This window comes from Lepisma saccharinum, chromosome 15 (assembly GCF_977018435.1).
Source record: "Lepisma saccharinum chromosome 15, izLepSacc3.1, whole genome shotgun sequence".
NCBI lineage: Eukaryota > Metazoa > Arthropoda > Insecta > Zygentoma > Lepismatidae > Lepisma > Lepisma saccharinum.
The window spans coordinates 50,853,649-50,873,633 of NC_139243.1; the positions used below are offsets into that span (position 1 = coordinate 50,853,649).

The 19,985-nt window shown below is 37.8% G+C and overlaps 1 protein-coding gene across 3 annotated transcripts in view; it reads right to left on the bottom strand.

The window, feature by feature from the left end:
- Positions 1–19,595, bottom strand: part of LOC145999702 (uncharacterized) — a 69,291-nt gene extending 49,696 nt beyond the window's left edge. For 2 of the 3 annotated variants that reach the window (XM_083136959.1, XM_083136957.1), the window contains exons 1-2: positions 19,537–19,592; positions 8,104–8,267 (exon numbers count right to left, since the gene is read on the bottom strand). In XM_083136959.1, coding sequence (XP_082993085.1) covers positions 8,104–8,184 — 81 coding nt within the window. In that variant the 5' untranslated portion in view covers positions 8,185–8,267; positions 19,537–19,592. Of the gene's footprint in view, positions 1–8,103; positions 8,268–19,536 lie in introns of all 3 variants that reach the window. The other variant, XM_083136958.1, reaches the window with a different exon arrangement.
- Positions 19,596–19,985: the final 390 nt, after the last annotated feature.

Here is a 19,985-nt window from a genome sequence, read left to right on the forward strand (position 1 = left end):
TCGGCAAATCTATACTGTCGTCTTTAGTGACTAAACTATTTCTGGATACATCTTGAACTTCTTGTTGTACCCTAGGTTGAATAATAATGGACTGAGGCAATGGAGGTGGCAGTGGCGGATGACTCGTTTTTAATGGTACCACTTCAACAATCGGTGCAATATCGTCGTAAATCTGCTCAATGGGCGGTGAATCATTAAATTTGCTTAACGGTAATTCGTTGGTACACTCATGGTCATAAGTAATAGATTTCTTGCGGTGACATTGAAAATAACAGATTATGAAAATTATAAAAATACTAATAATAAATGTTGTTAATAATAAAATTGTAATTATATTATAAGGATAGTCAAAGGACTTGTTCAACAGATAAATAAAATTAGAAGCTTTTACGTGTGGAAGTAATCCGTTTAAAATAACTAAAATCGCAATGATTTTCATGTTGCTTAGGCAATCAAAACAAACAGTTCTTCAAAACTAATACGTACTTTAAGCCTGCCTAGTCTAATTAGTAGATAGTTTAACTCCACTTTTAATTATTTCTGACTCTAGGCTCAATTTATCTGCGTAATTTATTTACTTAATATATATTTCTTTATTCTCTAAATTTATTAGCACTGTTTGACTTATCTTATTTTTCAGGTGTTAACTTTATGTTTAAATACTTTGAAATCAATCGAACCGTACTGAGGTACAAGGTAAGAAAAAAATTGAGACTGATTTACTCCTGACTACCTGAAATAAAATATTATTTATTATTTATGCGATCTTTAAATGCATTAAAATACTAACATCACTAAAACTTGAAGAATCTTTAATTCTCTCTACTCATTCTAAAATATGCTTAGCATATTATTGTGGCAAAGCTTTAAACTAAAACCGTTGTGGTTTACTCATAATCATTCTGCGATGGCAGAATGGATTTCCAGGATTTTGGTCTAGATCCAATATCCGAAGGAAAATACTTGTAACTGGAGCGCAAAAAAAATCTTGACGTCGACGTCTACATATTCATATAATATAAATATTCTCATAATTGGCGCTTAAAATAAACTTTGCTAATATAATCATATACCTTCTTCTGAAGAGTAACTATAAAATTCCAGTGATGTATTCGCTGAGCTAGTATTATTACATACTGCAAAAACTTTTGTGCCTAAAGCACATTATTAAATAATAAGTCTGCTTTTAATTGTTAATATTATTAGTGCTATTTTATTATAAATTATTATTATGTCACGCGAGTGAAATTAAAATGTTAAATCTGTTACTTATATAAATTTTCAATTTTAGTGACCATTGTCCGCGCGTGAGTCCGCGTTGTCCTCTTGCTGATCTTCATCTTCACCTGTCAAATTTTCTTCGCCTTCACCGTCATCTGGCGCATAATATTTTTTTGAGTCTCTGGACGGCAATAGAGTCCACTACTGTCTTTCCGCGCTTGTTTTGGAATTCCACCAGGTATGTATTGGGATTCTCTTCTTGAATAACTGTGGCTGGGCCTTTATAAATACCTGAAAAGCACCGTGCGGTTCCAATTTTCTGGGTGCTGTCAAAAATTAATACTTGATCGCCTGGTTGAAACTTGATCTGTTTCCTCTTCTGATCATAATATTTCTTCACTTCAACATGTCGTTTTGCTAAGTTATCCGTAGCATTGGTTCTTGCTTTCTCCAAAACTCGGAACCGTACATCATTCTCCACATTTTCACAGCTTGGTGTGTGTAATGCAAGCTCCCAGGGCAAAGTAGGTTGGAATCCATGTACTAAAAAGAATGGGCTATACCGCAAATTCTGATTCCTGGTAGTATTGTAACTAAATACACTTGGCTGTAAATATTGGACCCAATCTGTATGTTTTGAGTTGACATAACACTTCATTATACTCTGTAAGACCCCGTGGTTACGTTCCGAAAGACCTATAGAGTTATGAAGACCTACTGGTGAAAACTTGATGGTTATTCCCAATTTATTGCCAAGTTCCTGGAAAAGCTTAGATTTAAATGCAGATCCCCGATCCGTGTAGATATCCTTTGGGGCTCCGTAGCGTAACACAATCTCTTCATACACAAATTCTGCTGCTGTACTGGCCGTGCAATCCGCAACTGGTTTGGCTATTAAATAGCGCGTCCCAAAATCTGTTGCAGCGATTATGTATCGATGACGAAGATTGGATGAAGGAGGATATGGACCTGAAAAATCTAGACAAATCCTCTGGAATGGCTTCTGTGCGGGAAAGGTGCACAGTTCCCCTGCTGGTAGACCTGGACGGCGTTTATTCTGCTGGCATGTTATACATTCCCTAATTTTCCTCTGTATAAATAACTTCATATTAGGAAAATAAATTCTTGGTAAGGCCACATTGTAACACTTGGTAAATCCAAGATGAGAACCTCCTATGGGTGAAGCGTGGAGTGTCTCAATCACAGAATCACGTAACGTCATGGGAATGCATAATAATTTCTTGGTAGTAGCACCTAATTTCTGCTGTCTATACAATAATCCATCTTCCAACACATGATGATAGACCTGCCTCTGAATGTGTAAAGGTAATGTTCCATCGTCCCTGTCTGGGTCCTCCAAAACTTTAATAATTGGGCCAAAAAATGAATCCTGTCTCTGATGTTCTGCGACATCTGTGCTTGCATCAAATAAAGTAAGTGTCCTGGGTTCGGGAATGTCCTCTTCAGTGTTGCCATCCTCTACATTTTCTCCACATTCTCTGCTGAGGGGATCGGCGATATTCTCCGTAGTTTTAACATGGATTGGTGTAAATGAAAAATCCTCCAAAAGGTTGCTCCATCGAAGAAGCTTTGAGCTCAAATTACGGGATGTCCTAATGTACGTAATTGCTTTGTTGTCTGTGTATAAATCAAAATGGCGCCCAACAAGATAAAATCTAAATGATTTGAAAGCATATAAAATTGCTGTTAATTCTTGCTCAATAACACTCAATCTTTTTTCAGTGTCGGTCAACGTTCTACTACAGTACGCACATGGCAAGTACTCTCCTTCTGCATTGGGCTGCATTAATACGCCACTGACCGCATGAGATGAAGCATCGGTGAAAACCTTGGTGTTCTTCGCTGGATCGTACGGTAACAAAACAGGTGCAGTAATTAGAGCTTCCTTTAATTTCTCAAACGCCGATTGTTGTTCAGGACCCCATGTAAATTTCTTGCCTTTGCGAATTAAACCCTGTAATGGTGATGCAATATCAGAAAAATTCTTGACATATTTCCTCACGTAGCTGCAAAGACCTAAAAACATTTTAACCTTCTTCGTGGTGGTGGGAACCTTATAATTCTTAATGGATGACAGTATTCTATCACTTATACGATAGCCATATTTGCCCACATTGTGGCCCAAGGCAATTGTCTCATAATATCCAAATGAACATTTAGGTACAGCCAATTTCAATCCGGCAGATCGTAAACATTGAAACATTTTCTCTAAATTGACCAACATATCCTTAAATGTATTGGCAAAAACAAACATGTCATCGATATAAAAGGCGAAATTATTGTCGTTCATCCCCGCTGTAGCGAGCTGAACACATCGGGTCATTGCCGCAGGAGAAGTCACATGTCCCATGGGTGTAAAGTTCATCGCAAATTGTCCCCTGGCTGGTATAGTAAAGGCAGTGTACTTTTTCGATTGTTCTTCTAATGGTATTTGAAAAAATCCTTGTTTCAAGTCAGCACTACAGTAGTAGCTCTTACCGGCCATATTGTGCAAAATCTCTGAGATGTTTCCTATAGAAACTGCATCGAAAACGGACCTGGCATTCAGCAATCGAAAATCTTGCACCATGCGATAAGCTCCTGATTTCTTCTTGACAAGAAAAACTGGTGAATTGTATGGTGATGTTGTAGGACTGATAACCCCTGCTTCTAGCAAGTTGTCAATTTGCTGGTTAATTTCCTTACGCAGGTGAACTGGTATAGGGTAAGCTGGGACGTGAAATTCCGAATCGTCCTTTAACTTTATACGATGCGTATAGTTAGTGGCACAACCAATGTCTTGCTCAGACCAAGAAAATACATCTACATATTGCTCTAATAATTGTCTAAGTTGCAATTTCTGAGCGGGTTCTAATGCTGGATTTATGTCAAATTTAGTAATGTCGTGCACTGGTTTTGTCACGGTGCCAGTCTCCTTGGTCACCATAACGTTAGGTCCTTCGTCGTCTGCAATATGACGTGAAGCTGGTACTGGATTTTGCCATGCCTCTGCGGTACCTAAGTGTGCCCCTTTCCTAATTTTAACTTTGTAAGAATTTGGATTAGTAATCCAAATTAAAAATGACTCCGGATTTACAATGGCTCGAGGCACCATTAAGCCTGTGTCCATTTGAAACTGTAAATCTGGTTCCAAATAAGTTAAGTGTTGATTACTAGAATTTGTCAATTTGACAGGAATACACAAATGAGATCTAGGCTTGATTCTAATTTGTCTGGAAGTTACAAATTCCGGCACATATAAATCCCTGATCAGACTAGCAACTTTTATGGAAACGTCAAAGGTCTTTCGGTGTTCCGTCCTTAACTGGTTTCGCGGAGGAGTACCAAATCTCCTCAATGTGAGTCGATTTTGATCAAAATCCAAATTTGCTTTATGAGCTCTTAAGAAATCGTTTCCCAGGATTGTCCCATGTTCAAAATTTGGAATCATCCGAAAAGGATGGGTAAAATTGCGGCCGTTTATTGCAAAAGTTAATAGGACAATCTCTTTAATTTCAATTTGTTCTTTGGCAACTCCCCTTATGGCCGTATGAATTTTGAAACGTTTGGCGGTTGTAGGAATGCCTCGATCACTGGTGACGGATACTTGGCTTCCGGAATCCACGAGAAACCTCTGACGTTGTCCCCCTAATACTGTGTTAATATAAATTAATTCCTCATAGGGGAAAGTAGAGACTGATATCTGTTTGCCAACGAAATCTGCGCATACGTCTCTTCTATGGGCAGTCATTGTTCGTTTAAAGCCTCCGTGTTCTGAAAACAAGTGGCTGCTGTGTGATTAGGGTAATTACAAATTGAGCAGCGTGGTCTCCCCCGTTGCTCTTCCCTGTTTTCCTGGTCTCGCCCTGCTGACGACGAGGAACCCCGCGAGTTCTGTCCGCGGAAGTTCCCACGTCCTCGCCATTGTTGGGTATTACCATATCGCCTATTGCGATCTGAGTTGTTACCATTATTATTACGTCCATTCCTGTACCCCCTATTGAATTGGCGTCTATTATTACTACCCCGATAGGAGCCTCTATAATTATTACTTGACCGATAATTATCCTTATTATAATATTCTCTAATTTGTTTTGGAGTAGATGAGTCGGTGCCAGGGTTCTGGTTTTGGTCCTCCAAACCATCCAATCTCAAAGTGAGACTGGCTAATCTCGCTTCCAGACCAGTTTCCTGAGCCTGGACTTGAGCTTTGGTATTGTGAGGATTGTTAAATAACTTTAGTTGCTCAACCTCCTTTTGCAACGCTTTAAATTTAGCCTCAATGTCTGAAGTGGGTCGCGCTTGCGCTGACTCAGCAGTAGCCAGATTGTTACTCTGCAGTAAAATCTGCTGCTGTTGCGAAAGTGCTGATGGATTATGCAAAGGAGAGAATAAACTCTCTCTTTGATCTTCGTACCTTAATTCCTTCAGCTTGCGCTGTCTCATCAAAAATTGGAGTTTCTCAAAGGATTTTAAATCTTTAAGCAACCCATGCACGGACTCATACTCTTTGTGGTGGATATCTTTCATGTAATCCACCTGTAAACCCAATATGATCTGTTTGATCTGTTGTTGAATACTCATTTTAGGGTCTGCCTTGAGTAGAAGTAGTTGTTTGTCCCGAACATAATTCGTAACTGGCTCAGTTTCTTTGTGTAATCTATAACGAATTTGCTCCTCGATCTGGAGTTGATCCAAGGACCCTGTAAATTCGTCTTTAAATTTCTTCTGTATCTCCTCGTAAGTAACTTCCTGATCTTCCGTACCATCTCTCCAGGTCTGGTACCATCGTAATGCTGGCCCGGCCAGAAGGGCTGGAAATAATTCCAGTTTACGGGCATTATTCCATCCATTTAATATGGCAAGGCTATCCACTTTATCTAAAAATTTTGAAACGTCCTCCCCGGCTATCCCTTGAAATGGGATACCCTCTAAAATAGTTGGGGGAACAAACTGCGACTGAGCCATTGTTGCGAATTGTGTTTGGTTTAAATTTCTAAAATCCTGATCCTGTTGCTCTAATTGTGGTTCACATCTCTGTTTTTCCAATAATTCTCGCTGAAGGCGTCTAGTTAAAATTGGACTACGTTTAAATTTGGGGGTGGAACTTGCAGCTGGACTGCTGACATCTAAATTAAAACTTGTAGTCCCTCGTGCTATATCTAACAATTGATCTAATGTTTCGTCGAGTTCATCAGCAAGGTGAAAGCTCGACATCTATCATGGCACCAATAACTTCCTCTCTCTCCATAAATGCAAAAGCTTTAAGTCCTATGTATTTTCAAAATAAAATATGGCAAGGACATACTAACGAAACTAAATAAATGAGCAAAATTTTAGGGTGGGTTTGAATTTAAAACCATGTAATAAAATTTGGGGTGGGTTATGAACTAGCACTCCATTACGTGTCAAAATTTAGGGTGGGGAATAATTCTAAACTGGTTAACATTAACTGAAATTCTTTTCATTTCCACAAAAGAAAATAAAAAGACCCGCAAATCTCCACCACGTGTCATTCTATAGAATGAAGGGATCTGAACCAGTTTACTGATGGGGTGATGTAAACTACTCATCATTCATCCTCTTGATGAGACCACTCGTCATTGACATGACGAGTTATTGCTTGGCATGCGAAAGGTACAAATTACACAAAGGAAATAAACTACTGAAAAGACAATGGCAACTCGTTGGATTTTGTGAACCGTTGAACCTGTATCATGGCTGGGTGTAGGATAATTACCTGTCTAACTGAAGTCTCTGAGCTGAATCGAAAATAGCGAAGTCCTCTGTGAGCTTCTCTCTAAGTGTTGACCAAAGCGAGCTTCCACTATCGACCTCCTGTCTTGCTGACCTCCTCTCTCTACCAACTCAATTCCCAAAGTCCAGCCACTTCCCAGCTTGTCTCACCTCTATATTCCCTGGCCATCGAGCTCTTCCTCGATGCCGAATCGCCGAATCGTGTTTATTATCATAATTGCTACCATGCAAACCGCTGACACCAAACCCAGAAGTGTTACCTATTTCCTGAATGCTCAGGAGGTTTGCATGGCACAACACAATGCATTGTAAACATGCCTAAGAGGCTTGAGACAGCTGAGAGAAAAACAAGTGAATGCCCTGGTCAACATGAAGCGTTCAGAGAGACTTAATAAAATAAACATACAATCCTATGGATTGATACGATAGCTATGAAATACCTTATAGGACTGGTTATTAAAAGATAAAATGCAGTGTTTTGATCTTCTAATCAAAGGTTTCCATCAGGAATGTTTATATAAAAAACCTACATTTGTCCTACAAATTAGCCTTTCAACCTCCTCATTTTACAAAGTTTCTGATAAACACTCATGTTATAAGATTGAAAATATGAATGTGGTGTTTATTATTACCCACTCTAGGTACAGCATTCATTACTAGTATTTTATTATGATGAGTGCATTAACATAGACATTTATCAAGAATGTATGGTAAAATATAATGAACACATGCAACTCTTGCACATTACGTAACTCAATTGAATTTTAAATATATTTTTAAACATGGCAATATCTTGTTCTGTAGATATATTCCATTCCTCATGTATTTTAAAATACTTTTACAATGAGGTCCATGCCACACACAAAATTGATTTGCTGTGCCAAACAGGAGAGAATAGTGTAATATGAAACACAATTTTATTCACAAGAATCCTGATACTTACATATCCCTTTCACAGTGGTTCTTCAAGAAAGTATACATGATTACATTATTAGTAACAGCAGGTGTAAAAATAATACTTTTCATTTCTTAGAAATACATCTATTACCACCCCAAGAGCAAATAATGGTTGACTGTATTTTTTAGTACATCACAACTCCTTCAAGTAAAAAATAGTAACTTTACCTCAAAGCCCATCTCCCTTCTCTGCTTCTCTTCTGCAGATGATGGGTTTTCATTCAGAAGGTTTTCCGATTCAGAAGACATGTTATGGAAGTCCTGCAAGATTGTCTGGCTTGTCTATGCACAGATAGCACACAAACTTTGGAAAAACTGTCATCCTCTGAAACCTAGAATGAAGAAAACTGAAGTCATAAGTAGGGTAGGGTTGGGACATGGGTATTTAAACACTGGATAGCTAAATAAAATTTGGGTAAATACAGGGTATTTATGAAAATTATAGTCATCTACCAAGAACGGCCATAGCTCAGTTCGTAGAGCATCTGGCTATCACTCAGAAGACCTAAGCCCATCCCGGGGCAGGTGATCTGCACAAGGAAAAAATTTCCCTGTTTCTGCATGGCTCTGAGGTTCACCCAGACTCGTATAAATCACTACCTGGAGGGTAAAGGCAGTCAGGCAGGATGCTAATCACCATCACAACTATGGCTATGATCAAGAATATGTGGAGCTCTATACCTTCACTCACCCCCTGTGCCTTCACAGCATGTGTTATCTACCTCAAAAGTAGATATTTATTACAAATTAAATGTTCCCTTTATATTTTGTCTTGAGACAAAAATATAAACATCCCTCTTTGCAATTATTAAAGTTGAACATCTGGATTCCCTACCAAACTTGTAAAATTCATTGTAAACTGCATTTTTAAATTATACAAAGCTTTGTATATTTCTATACCTTTTATATTTTGATCATTCCAGTTATATATTGCATGTCCTCACTTTCCTAGCTACATTCACATCTCTTACTCAGTATGGCCACTATTGGACCATGATAAAATACAAGCATAATTCCTGGTTTAAGGCAAACTTTCCAACAATTCAAGGGTATAAACAGATGTTTTCTCTATCTCAACTTTACATATCACCACCTCTCACCCTCCCACAAATATAATTAACAATCTAAAGGGTCTGTGTGATTAAAGGCTGACACACTCATCTCTGCTGCGGTGCAGATCTCAATTTTCATTTCATCTCCCTGCCTCTTAGCATCACATGTTCTACCCTGCTCGCCAACCTTCACCATTGTTGCCAATTGTCATTCTATTTCTGGACACACTCGCCCAAACATAATTGAAAACAATTGAATAGTGCTCCAGCTCACGACTCACACCGTTCAACAGGAACATTAAAGTGGCAATATAGCATGAAGTAATGGTTGCTTCTTTTATGCAGTGCATTTTCATTGGCTAGTTAGAAACTAGTGTGGCCAATTGTATTAATGAAGCACTTTTCTATCACGGAAGGACAAAGACAGAGTGAGTGTGAGTTTTGTTGGATTGGAAGCACCAAAATATTATTTTAAGTACTTGACGTTGTCTGTGTGTATTGCGTGTGTATGTTAGTGAACATTGCATTCCATAATGCCTCCAGTACTATTGTGCATACTTCTTCACTTTAGAATTGCTCAAAAGAAAGAAATTATGTGGATGCATGAGCATTTCTGTGTTTCAACTCTCGGCTCCGTCACATGTTCTTGCAGGAATTGCACGAAGGGAGGGAGCTGGTATTTTTGCTGCTTAATGTGATGCATATTGTTTTCCTTGTTAAAATTGGCATGATTTAATGGCAAGTTCATAACAAAACAGAAATCCATGCGGCTTATCGTCTGGTGGCAATATATGTACTTGTTATTGTTTTCTTCTTATTCTTGTTATTGTTGCGGAAGACAGCTTCGTTTGTAAATGTACAGCAAAGGCAGCTGACTGTCCCCCATCATAGAGAGGCAATAATACTGCTTAAGGAGACGAGGTTTAACACGTTCGTAGCACAGGTTATTAGTTCTCCAACCAGTGGTAGTGTCAGTCGTGTATCACACGTTGTTGCAGTTCCAGTACCAGTGTGGGCTTATTGGGAGTCAACAGTTAAAATGCCACCAGGCCAATTAATGCAATGGAAAAATAATACATTGTTTACTTTATTTGAAATCACACAAATAATGAATCACTATGAAGAAGTCTTCTTTGCATCAGTTTTGGGTAATTTTACGCATGTGTCAGTCCAAATTTAGCGAAGTTTTAGTCCATATGTATGTACATATAAAACCACTTGTTAGCACATATTAATCCCAGCCCTCGTTATAATGCATGGTGTTTAAAACTCAATGTTTAGATAGAGCTGAGTTCTCTAATTTCCTTGTTCTACGAACAGATGTGCCTTGGTGCACTGCAGCGATTTTTCTATAGAACAGATTAGCAACACTGGTCCTCGCATTGTGTTGCACCGATCACGGCAGAGATATGTGTGTCGGCCAATACAATGTATCCACAAAATACTAATTCAATTAAATAACATACGTACACACTCACACATATATATATTTATACATATATAATATTTAATTTCAGGTGCAGAGTAGTTTACATTTGCCATTTCACTTGTTCATGCTCGAAATACATACATCTACAAACACAAGTCACAAATGTTAAGGAATATATAACAAAAAAAAAGAAATGTTAATGGTGTAAGAATTTCAAATTCAAATTTTAATTTTTTGAAATTAATTTGTTGCACTTCCAGTGGTACTCTAAAAGTTGGTAGAGTGTGCTGCAGGGCAATATTTTAAATATTATTAAAATGACACTTTAATAAATTGTGGGTGTGGCATGCACCCATGACCGATCGCAGGTTCATATAAGCAAAATATTATGGGTGTGTTCCGAAAGTCTTAACGAAACAAACACATTCAATGAAAATAACTGGGCTCGTGAATCTGGTGAAACCAGTTATTTTGCAGACTTATGGGTTACTCAGGTGAAAGCGCAGGCATGGCTTTTTGTTTAGAGAACGTTTCCACATGACATCCAGTGGAAGGAATGTTCTTAATGGAAAAAATAAACACTACTGCGGACACTGATACTCATTTTAATCACATTCTAAGAACAGTTGAGGCACATTCATCTTGTGCATGTTGCTTCATGTTGCTATCTGTTAAAATTATAATACATTTTCGAACTAGTTCAGTTTGAATCCATCAAGCACAGACGTTGTCTGCAAGCAGCAGACAATTCTCACCGAACAAACCAGCCTCCTGGCCCGTGCATTTGGTGAATCTCATTCTTGCACGAAACATATGGAATGAGACTTTTGGGACAGCATAATGAATCTCACGAAACGCACGGAAGCACTTATGCGGCAGCCAGTTACCATAACTTGTTTAACATGTTAAACTCGTGCAACTTTTGGAACGGGTCCTATACTCTTGAAAAAGAAAAGACGAAGCATTTGCAAGCAATGTGGGAGCATTCTTCTTATGTGATCAAATGTATCAATAACCTAGTAATTGGAATGAACACTGTATGATAGAACAGGGGTTCCCAAACTGTTTCGTTTCATGACACCCTTAGTGTTTCAAGATACTTCTGCAGCGCCTAAGTCAGAATGTAAGCCTAATTAGCACTTGCAAGGCTCAGTTAGTGTAGTTTGGTTGCTTGCCTTAAGTTGAAAAAATAAACACATATTTCAAATTCAGAAACATTTTACATGTAAAAAGTACTAAATAAGCACATATTTGGAAATGTCATTTCAGTGAAAATATTGGAACATTTCGCGACACCCCTGCAAGCCACTTTGATAGAATATTTTGGAAGGGATTTTTTTTTGTACATATATGAGTAGTCAATTTGCAACCATGTGAGTAGTGAAACTTTTAGTTTGGTTTTGTTTACATGGTTAATACGGGTTACATTTCTGCATCAGAAGTATGAAATGTACACTACATAATTACAAGCAAAATTGCACTAAATGTAGACAGGAATGGTATTTTTGGGAGTCATACCAGCTACACCCCTGTTTTGGATGTAATACAGAATTGTGAAATAGTAAGATGGAATGTAGTCTCTCTTTCCCCCTGCTGAACTCTTGTCAATTATTTGCAGATTATCATGTGAGGCTCGCAGGAAGTTTTATGCTCAAGGCCAGATCAAGATGTGATCAGGTGTTTAAAGGGGCATTATCTACTGCTAGGAGACCTAAAGGTGACGTAAAAATGCAGTGGCCATGAAAGAATTGGCATTAAACAATAGGCATTTGGACAGGCAGATGCTGATAATGATGAAAGAAAGATCTTGCTGCAGCTGAAATTCAGTTGCTGGTGCTGAAAATAATTCTACCTTTTTTCATTGTCAAGTTACACATGTTGGTTTAATTCTGTCAGAATTTTGACAATTTCTTGGTTGTATCACTCTTGATTTTCTGCCACTCTTTACTAATATGATGATGAGGGTGAGTGATGATCAGATGTAATTGATAAAGGTACAGACAAAGTTTCGAACCTGAAAATTTTGTTGATGGGATTAAAAGCCAACCAATTGATATGTTTTGGCCACAGAGTTAGCAAAATTGACCTTCGATACAAATTGGAAACATGCTTGTCATGAGGATGCTGATATATTCAGGAATATCATTGAGCATATTGTTGCGATATACCATATAGGCCCCTATATGGCTGCGTTTGTAGTTCATACGTGATCCATGTGCATTTACACAATTGCGAACACATTCTTGAAATTTGCATATTTTTGCATTTCTTAGCATTTACACATGGTTCTACACATTTTGAATGGCATGCAACTGGTTCAGACACATAAAAATTGTGGAAGTATTTCACGATAGAAGTATGTTGGCCACATATCATGACTAAATACATCAGATATTCGAGATTCTGCATTGTGAACAAATTTTATGTTATGTAAAACATGAACATATATTAATTGAAAAAAAATTCAACATAAATTTAGAGGGGTATATTTGGTCACCAGCCCTACATGGGTAACGGTTTCGTATGTTGAATGATTTTCTCTTTCAATGTTTTTACACGTTGTACAATGTGTATGTATAATATGGGATGTAGTTTCATTATTTATGAAATGGGAACTTATTATGTGCAGACAAAAATGATATGCTTTCTTTTCTTTAAATGTGGAATATATAATGATTAAATAACAAATATTTGCTCACGCTCTCTCTCTCTCTCTCACTCTCATATTAGTAGTGTTTTATTTAAATATAGTTTCTCTTGGCCTCCAATGAAAACAATTGAGTAAGCATGTATTTATTTCGGCAAGAGAACGAGTGTTCTTATTTTTGTTAGTGATTAGGTTTATTTTACTTTGCTTTTCTGCCACACTTGGTTATCGAGAAAATGAGGATGAGAGTGATATATGATGGAAATGATGAAGGCCGGGATTGGAACATGTGACGAGCGCGCATTCTTGTTCCTGTGTGTTGTACTCTGCTACAAAATGTGTGTATTGTTACCTGTTTATCCCCTTAAATATATTGCACCTCCCATCACTTTTTCTAGCTGTATAAATTTAATAGCGATAAGTACCTAACAAACTTAAGTCATGAGGGCAATTATAAACAGAGGACTCTGGACTACTGATTTCACAGTGCCCTACTGATGCACTTGGAGAAAATTATTTGTATTTGTATTTTCTTATTGTTAGCATTGCTCTGCCATCACTTTACCTAACTTCTGTCATGACGATAAATGTTGATTAAATTAAATGGGTGAAGGGTGGATACAAAGAGATGCTCATGCACAGGCCAGGGCTTGAACTCAGATCCTTTAGTAACGAGATCGTGAGATGGAGAAATAAGGGAAATCAAGCAATGCAAAATTTGTGAAAAAACGTTAATCATACACAAAGATGGTGTTTCAAAAAGCAATTGAAAATTATCACTGGGGGAAAAGAGGAAAATGCAGTTTGCTTTACCGAAACCCACGTATCCAAATGGTTAGCCCTTTCCTCTAGGAAATGCAAGCCAGTGGATTTTTTATTAGCTTTATTTTACTTTGCTTCTTGTGCCACTTTTGACTAATTTGTGAAGATGGGGATGAGTGATGACATGATGAAATTGATGAATGGACACTCATAAACATCATGCCCATGCCGGGATATGAATCTGGTGCCCTTGGTGTCTTAGCGCGATGTGCTACGAGGACCCGTGGTACCCAGTGGAGGCACATAGTGGATTAGTTCCCACTTTAAACTGTAGGGCCAGTCCCGATTAGACTTTCATTACATAAAGTGGGCTTAATATACCAAATCAACCAACCGTGGGGGAGTGGAGTGGTTATCACAGTGCGCTATGACACCAGGAGTTCCGGGTTCGAACCCCCACCTGGGGATGGGTTTTTCTTTGTGTTTGTCCCTTCCTTAATTTATCGTATCATCTTCGCGATTAACCAAATGTGACAAAAAATCGACGCTAAGTAACAAAAATCAAATCAAATCATTGATTCATTGTTAGATTTGGTTTATTTTACTTCGCTTTCCTGTCACTTTTGGCTAATCGCGAAGATGATAAATTGATGAAGGGACACACACACAAAGAACACCCATGGCAAGCCTGGATCTCTGGCTCAGTAGATAAATAAAATCGTTTTCTATTTTCGAAAGGTGGTGGGAGTTACGTGTACTTTCTTTAGAAATACTGGGTGCTAAAGTGTTTGTGCGCGTGTGTGTGTGTGTATGGGGGGGGGGGGGTTATCACCACACCAACCACCCTTCGGCACCCCTCGGATTGCTACGCAACGTGTCACTGATGTTAACAGACGTAAATCGCAATTGATCCTAACCATGTAAATATTGCTGGTATGAATGAAGAATACAGAGAATGTCTCCAATTTTGTTAATATTTGGTATACTAACAACATTTGGCCTTCTAATCACCAATTTGTTGTTGAAATGCCGCGGTCACATGTAAAAATTGTTTTCTTACGCCTATATATGTTGCAAAATTACATTCTTCATTACCGCATTCATTCTCCATACGTAAACATAACAGCCATCTTTGATGATAACAGTTGAGTTGGTTGGTTTGAGTTGGTGTTTTAAGTCCACTGTATGCACAGTAAGGCTAATCGGGACTGGACCTACAGTTTAAAGTGGGATCCGAACCACTTGTGCCTCCACTGGGTATCGAACCCGGGACCCCTTGATTACAAGGCACTGACGCTACGCATGGGGGAGGCCCTTGATGATAAGAAAATGTGACGTTCAACATTCGTTGCACTGTGTACAGCATTGCCACACTGTTCCTCCGTTACTTGCAGAGCATTAGTTGTTGTGTTGCACTTGAAGAACATTATTCGTTGAAGCATGGCGGAGTAGAGGGGTGATCAAATTGTTAATGTGCAAGATTTACTTAGGTGGAGTGCGGAGAAGGACGGACGTGGGCTAATTACGAAATTGATGGATTTCGGTGTTTTACCCAATGAGGGGGTTTACATAGGTTTGGCAATGGTGTTCGAGCGTTCTTCTAGAAAAATGGCGTTTTGCGCAGAGAGGAAGCAGTGCTATGCAACTTATATCTCCACGAAGCTTAGAGTAAATAAATATCTTGAATTTCGTTAATATTTGGTATATTAACTACTTTTTGCCTTCTGATCAATACATTATGCACGGGTAGCCCAAAGAACTATGCACAGTTAGCCCAACAAACTATTGACGGATAGCCCCAAAAACCATTGATGAAAAGCCCCACGAACCATTTCCGGCAAGGTTAGGTTAGGCAAGCATAGTTATAATTTAGTTCGTAAAACAATGCGTTACAGAATTAAAAAGAAAAAAATCAAATTAAATCCGCTTTTTTCACGATTTCCAGACGTGACAGCGGCATTTCAACAACAGATTCTTGATTAGAAGGCAAAATTTAGTTACTCTACCAAATATTAATGAAATTGGAGACATTCTCCATATTCGGTAAGACTGCAGAATATGGGCTGCTTAGAAGGAATGCGGTTCCTAATTTTTTGGTAAGGTATTGAAGTAAGTATTCGAGTAAAGTAAGTTGGAAAGTGCGGAAAAAAATTTTTATTTGAAAAACAAAATGGAAAATACATGTCCAGGCTAGATGCTTTCCGAAGCGGTGAAACGATCGAGAAAGCGACATTGTTTCGCACGTTCCTGCATGGAAATAAATAAAATGGTAAGGAAATCAATAACGTAATTTAACAGAACATAGGAAAAAGTAAAAAAAGTAAGGCTATCTGTGCAGTTTCACGCGATGCCGTTGAACTTTATCCTTACTGCGGATAAACGTATCTCACTGCATTTAAAAGTTTCGAAAACCTGTCGCTTATCGCACAACACTTGAGCACACGGGAAAAAGCTCGTTAATTTAATGCCGGATGGCTACTTTGTCACGTTAGACTATCTTGGTTTTGTATTTATGCTAATGAAACCTAACCTAACCTTGTAGGCATTCCTCGTGAAAAGAAATGAAAGGAACTGTTTGTAAAGAATATGACGTCGGAACACAAGACAAATGCTTATCGCACAACAATTGAGCACATGGGTAAAAGGTTGTTAATTTAATGCATTTTGTATTTATGCTAATGAAACCTAACCTTATAGGCATTCCTCGTGAAAATAAATGAAAGCAACTGTTTTTAAAGAATATGACGTCGGAACACAAGACAAATGCTTATCGCACAACAATTGAGCACATGGGAAAAAGGTTGCTAATTTAATGCGTTTTGTATTTATGCTAATGAAACCTAACCTAACAGACCTAACCTTATAGGCATTCCTCGTGAAAATAAATGAAAGCAACTGTTTTTAAAGAATATGACGTCGGAACACAAGACAAATGCTTATCGCACAACAATTGCGCACATGGGGAAAAGGTTGTTAATTTAATGCATTTTGTATTTATGCTAATGAAACCTAACCTAACAGACCTAACCTTATAGGCATTCCTCGTGAAAATAAATGAAAGCAACTGTTTTTAAAGAATATGACGTCGGAACACAAGACAAATGCTTATCGCACAACAATTGAGCACATGGGTAAAAGGTTGTTAATTTAATGCGTTTTGTATTTATGCTAATGAAACCTAACCTAACAGACCTAACCTAACCTTATAGGCATTCCTCGTGAAAATAAATGAAAGCAACTGTTTTAAAGAATATGACGTCGGAACACAAGACAAATGCTTATCGCACAACAATTGAGCACATGGGAAAAACGTTGTTAATTTAATGCCCGATGCCTACGTTATCACGTTAGACTATCTTTGTTTTGTATTTATGCTAATGAAACCTAACCTAACAGACCTAACCTAACCTTGTAGGCATTCCTCGTGAAAAGAAATGAAAGGAACTGTTTGTAAAGAATATGACGTCGGAACACAAGACAAATGCTTATCGCACAACAATTGAGCACATGGGTAAAAGGTTGTTAATTTAATGCATTATGTATTTATGCTAATGAAACCTAACCTTATAGGCATTCCTCGTGAAAATAAATGAAAGCAACTGTTTTTAAAGAATATGACGTCGGAACACAAGACAAATGCTTATCGCACAACAATTGAGCACATGGGAAAAAGGTTGCTAATTTAATGCGTTTTGTATTTATGCTAATGAAACCTAACCTAACCTTATAGGCATTCCTCGTGAAAATAAATGAAAGCAACTGTTTTTAAAGAATATGACGTCGGAACACAAGACAAATGCTTATCGCACAACAATTGCGCACATGGGGAAAAGGTTGTTAATTTAATGCGTTTTGTATTTATGCTAATGAAACCTAACCTAACAGACCTAACCTTACAGGCATTCCTCGTGAAAATAAATGAAAGCAACTGTTTTTAAAGAATATGACGTCGGAACACAAGACAAATGCTTATCGCACAACAATTGAGCACATGGGTAAAAGGTTGTTAATTTAATGTGTTTTGTATTTATGCTAATGAAACCTAACCTAACAGACCTAACCTAACCTTATAGGCATTCCTCGTGAAAATAAATGAAAGCAACTGTTTTAAAGAATATGACGTCGGAACACAAGACAAATGCTTATCGCACAACAATTGAGCACATGGGAAAAAGGTTGTTAATTTAATGCCCGATGCCTACGTTATCACGTTAGACTATCTTTGTTTTGTATTTATGCTAATGAAACCTAACCTAACAGACCTAACCTAACCTTGTAGGCATTCCTCGTGAAAAGAAATGAAAGGAACTGTTTGTAAAGAATATGACGTCGGAACACAAGACAAATGCTTATCGCACAACAATTGAGCACATGGGTAAAAGGTTGTTAATTTAATGCATTTTGTATTTATGCTAATGAAACCTAACCTTATAGGCATTCCTCGTGAAAATAAATGAAAGCAACTGTTTTTAAAGAATATGACGTCGGAACACAAGACAAATGCTTATCGCACAACAATTGAGCACATGGGAAAAAGGTTGCTAATTTAATGCGTTTTGTATTTATGCTAATGAAACCTAACCTAACAGACCTAACCTTATAGGCATTCCTCGTGAAAATAAATGAAAGCAACTGTTTTTAAAGAATATGACGTCGGAACACAAGACAAATGCTTATCGCACAACAATTGCGCACATGGGGAAAAGGTTGTTAATTTAATGCATTTTGTATTTATGCTAATGAAACCTAACCTAACAGACCTAACCTTATAGGCATTCCTCGTGAAAATAAATGAAAGCAACTGTTTTTAAAGAATATGACGTCGGAACACAAGACAAATGCTTATCGCACAACAATTGAGCACATGGGTAAAAGGTTGTTAATTTAATGCGTTTTGTATTTATGCTAATGAAACCTAACCTAACAGACCTAACCTAACCTTATAGGCATTCCTCGTGAAAATAAATGAAAGCAACTGTTTTAAAGAATATGACGTCGGAACACAAGACAAATGCTTATCGCACAACAATTGAGCACATGGGAAAAACGTTGTTAATTTAATGCCCGATGCCTACGTTATCACGTTAGACTATCTTTGTTTTGTATTTATGCTAATGAAACCTAACCTAACAGACCTAACCTAACCTTGTAGGCATTCCTCGTGAAAAGAAATGAAAGGAACTGTTTGTAAAGAATATGACGTCGGAACACAAGGTGGCCAAACTGTTGTGCCGAGAGGAAAACCCCGAAACAAATAAAAGCAACTGTTCGTAAAGAATATGGACGCGAACGAATTGACAAATGCATTGCTTTTAGTACCAGGAAAAACATTTTTACGCGTAATAATATAATAGTAATCGTAAAAGGAACACCGGAAAATGGATGTAGAAGGTACGTACTTTCAGGGGATAAAAATTTTGTTCGTCTATTTAGAGGAAAACAGCAGCCCATGTTCTGCAGTGAGACCCCATATTCTTCATTCGCTCCAAATTGCATTCGTAGCAATTAAATCGGAATAAAACAAAAGGAACTTGAGCCCCTTTGGCTTTAGGCACCGCTCTCTTCCAGCTTGAATTCAATGTTAATTTCACCCCTCAAAAGAATGCACATAGATGAAAAATTCTGCATAAACCCCTGGCACTGATACGCAGTGGAATTACATTACACCTTACACCCAAAGTATATACCACTGAAGGTACTAATTTTCTTACTCGGGAACAAAATAACCAGCCTTACACAACTCCATGTGTTCGAGGTAAACATAAACAAGAGATGAATGAAAAAAACAAAACAGTAACCAATACGCCAAAATTCCTGCAGAGTTGCCAGATCAAAATTAGAAATGTCCTTCCTTCTGGATATGACGTCCGGTCGAAAGTAGAATGGGCAAATCCGGAATCTACCGGAGAATCCGGATTTGGAATTCCTAATGGCTGGTTTATCAATGTCCAATTATTCTTTCTGTTAACTATCTGCCAGTTCGAGAGGGGTGTGCGGGACAGAATATTTTTGGTCGGGACGGGAATTTTCTTTAATCCCGACAACAGGGTTGGCATGATTAAAACAAAAGTGTTTAAAACACTTTGTTTTAAACGTTTAAAACACACGGCTTTATTTTTTTTTACAAATGTTTTAAACGTTTAAAACAATGTGTTTTAAA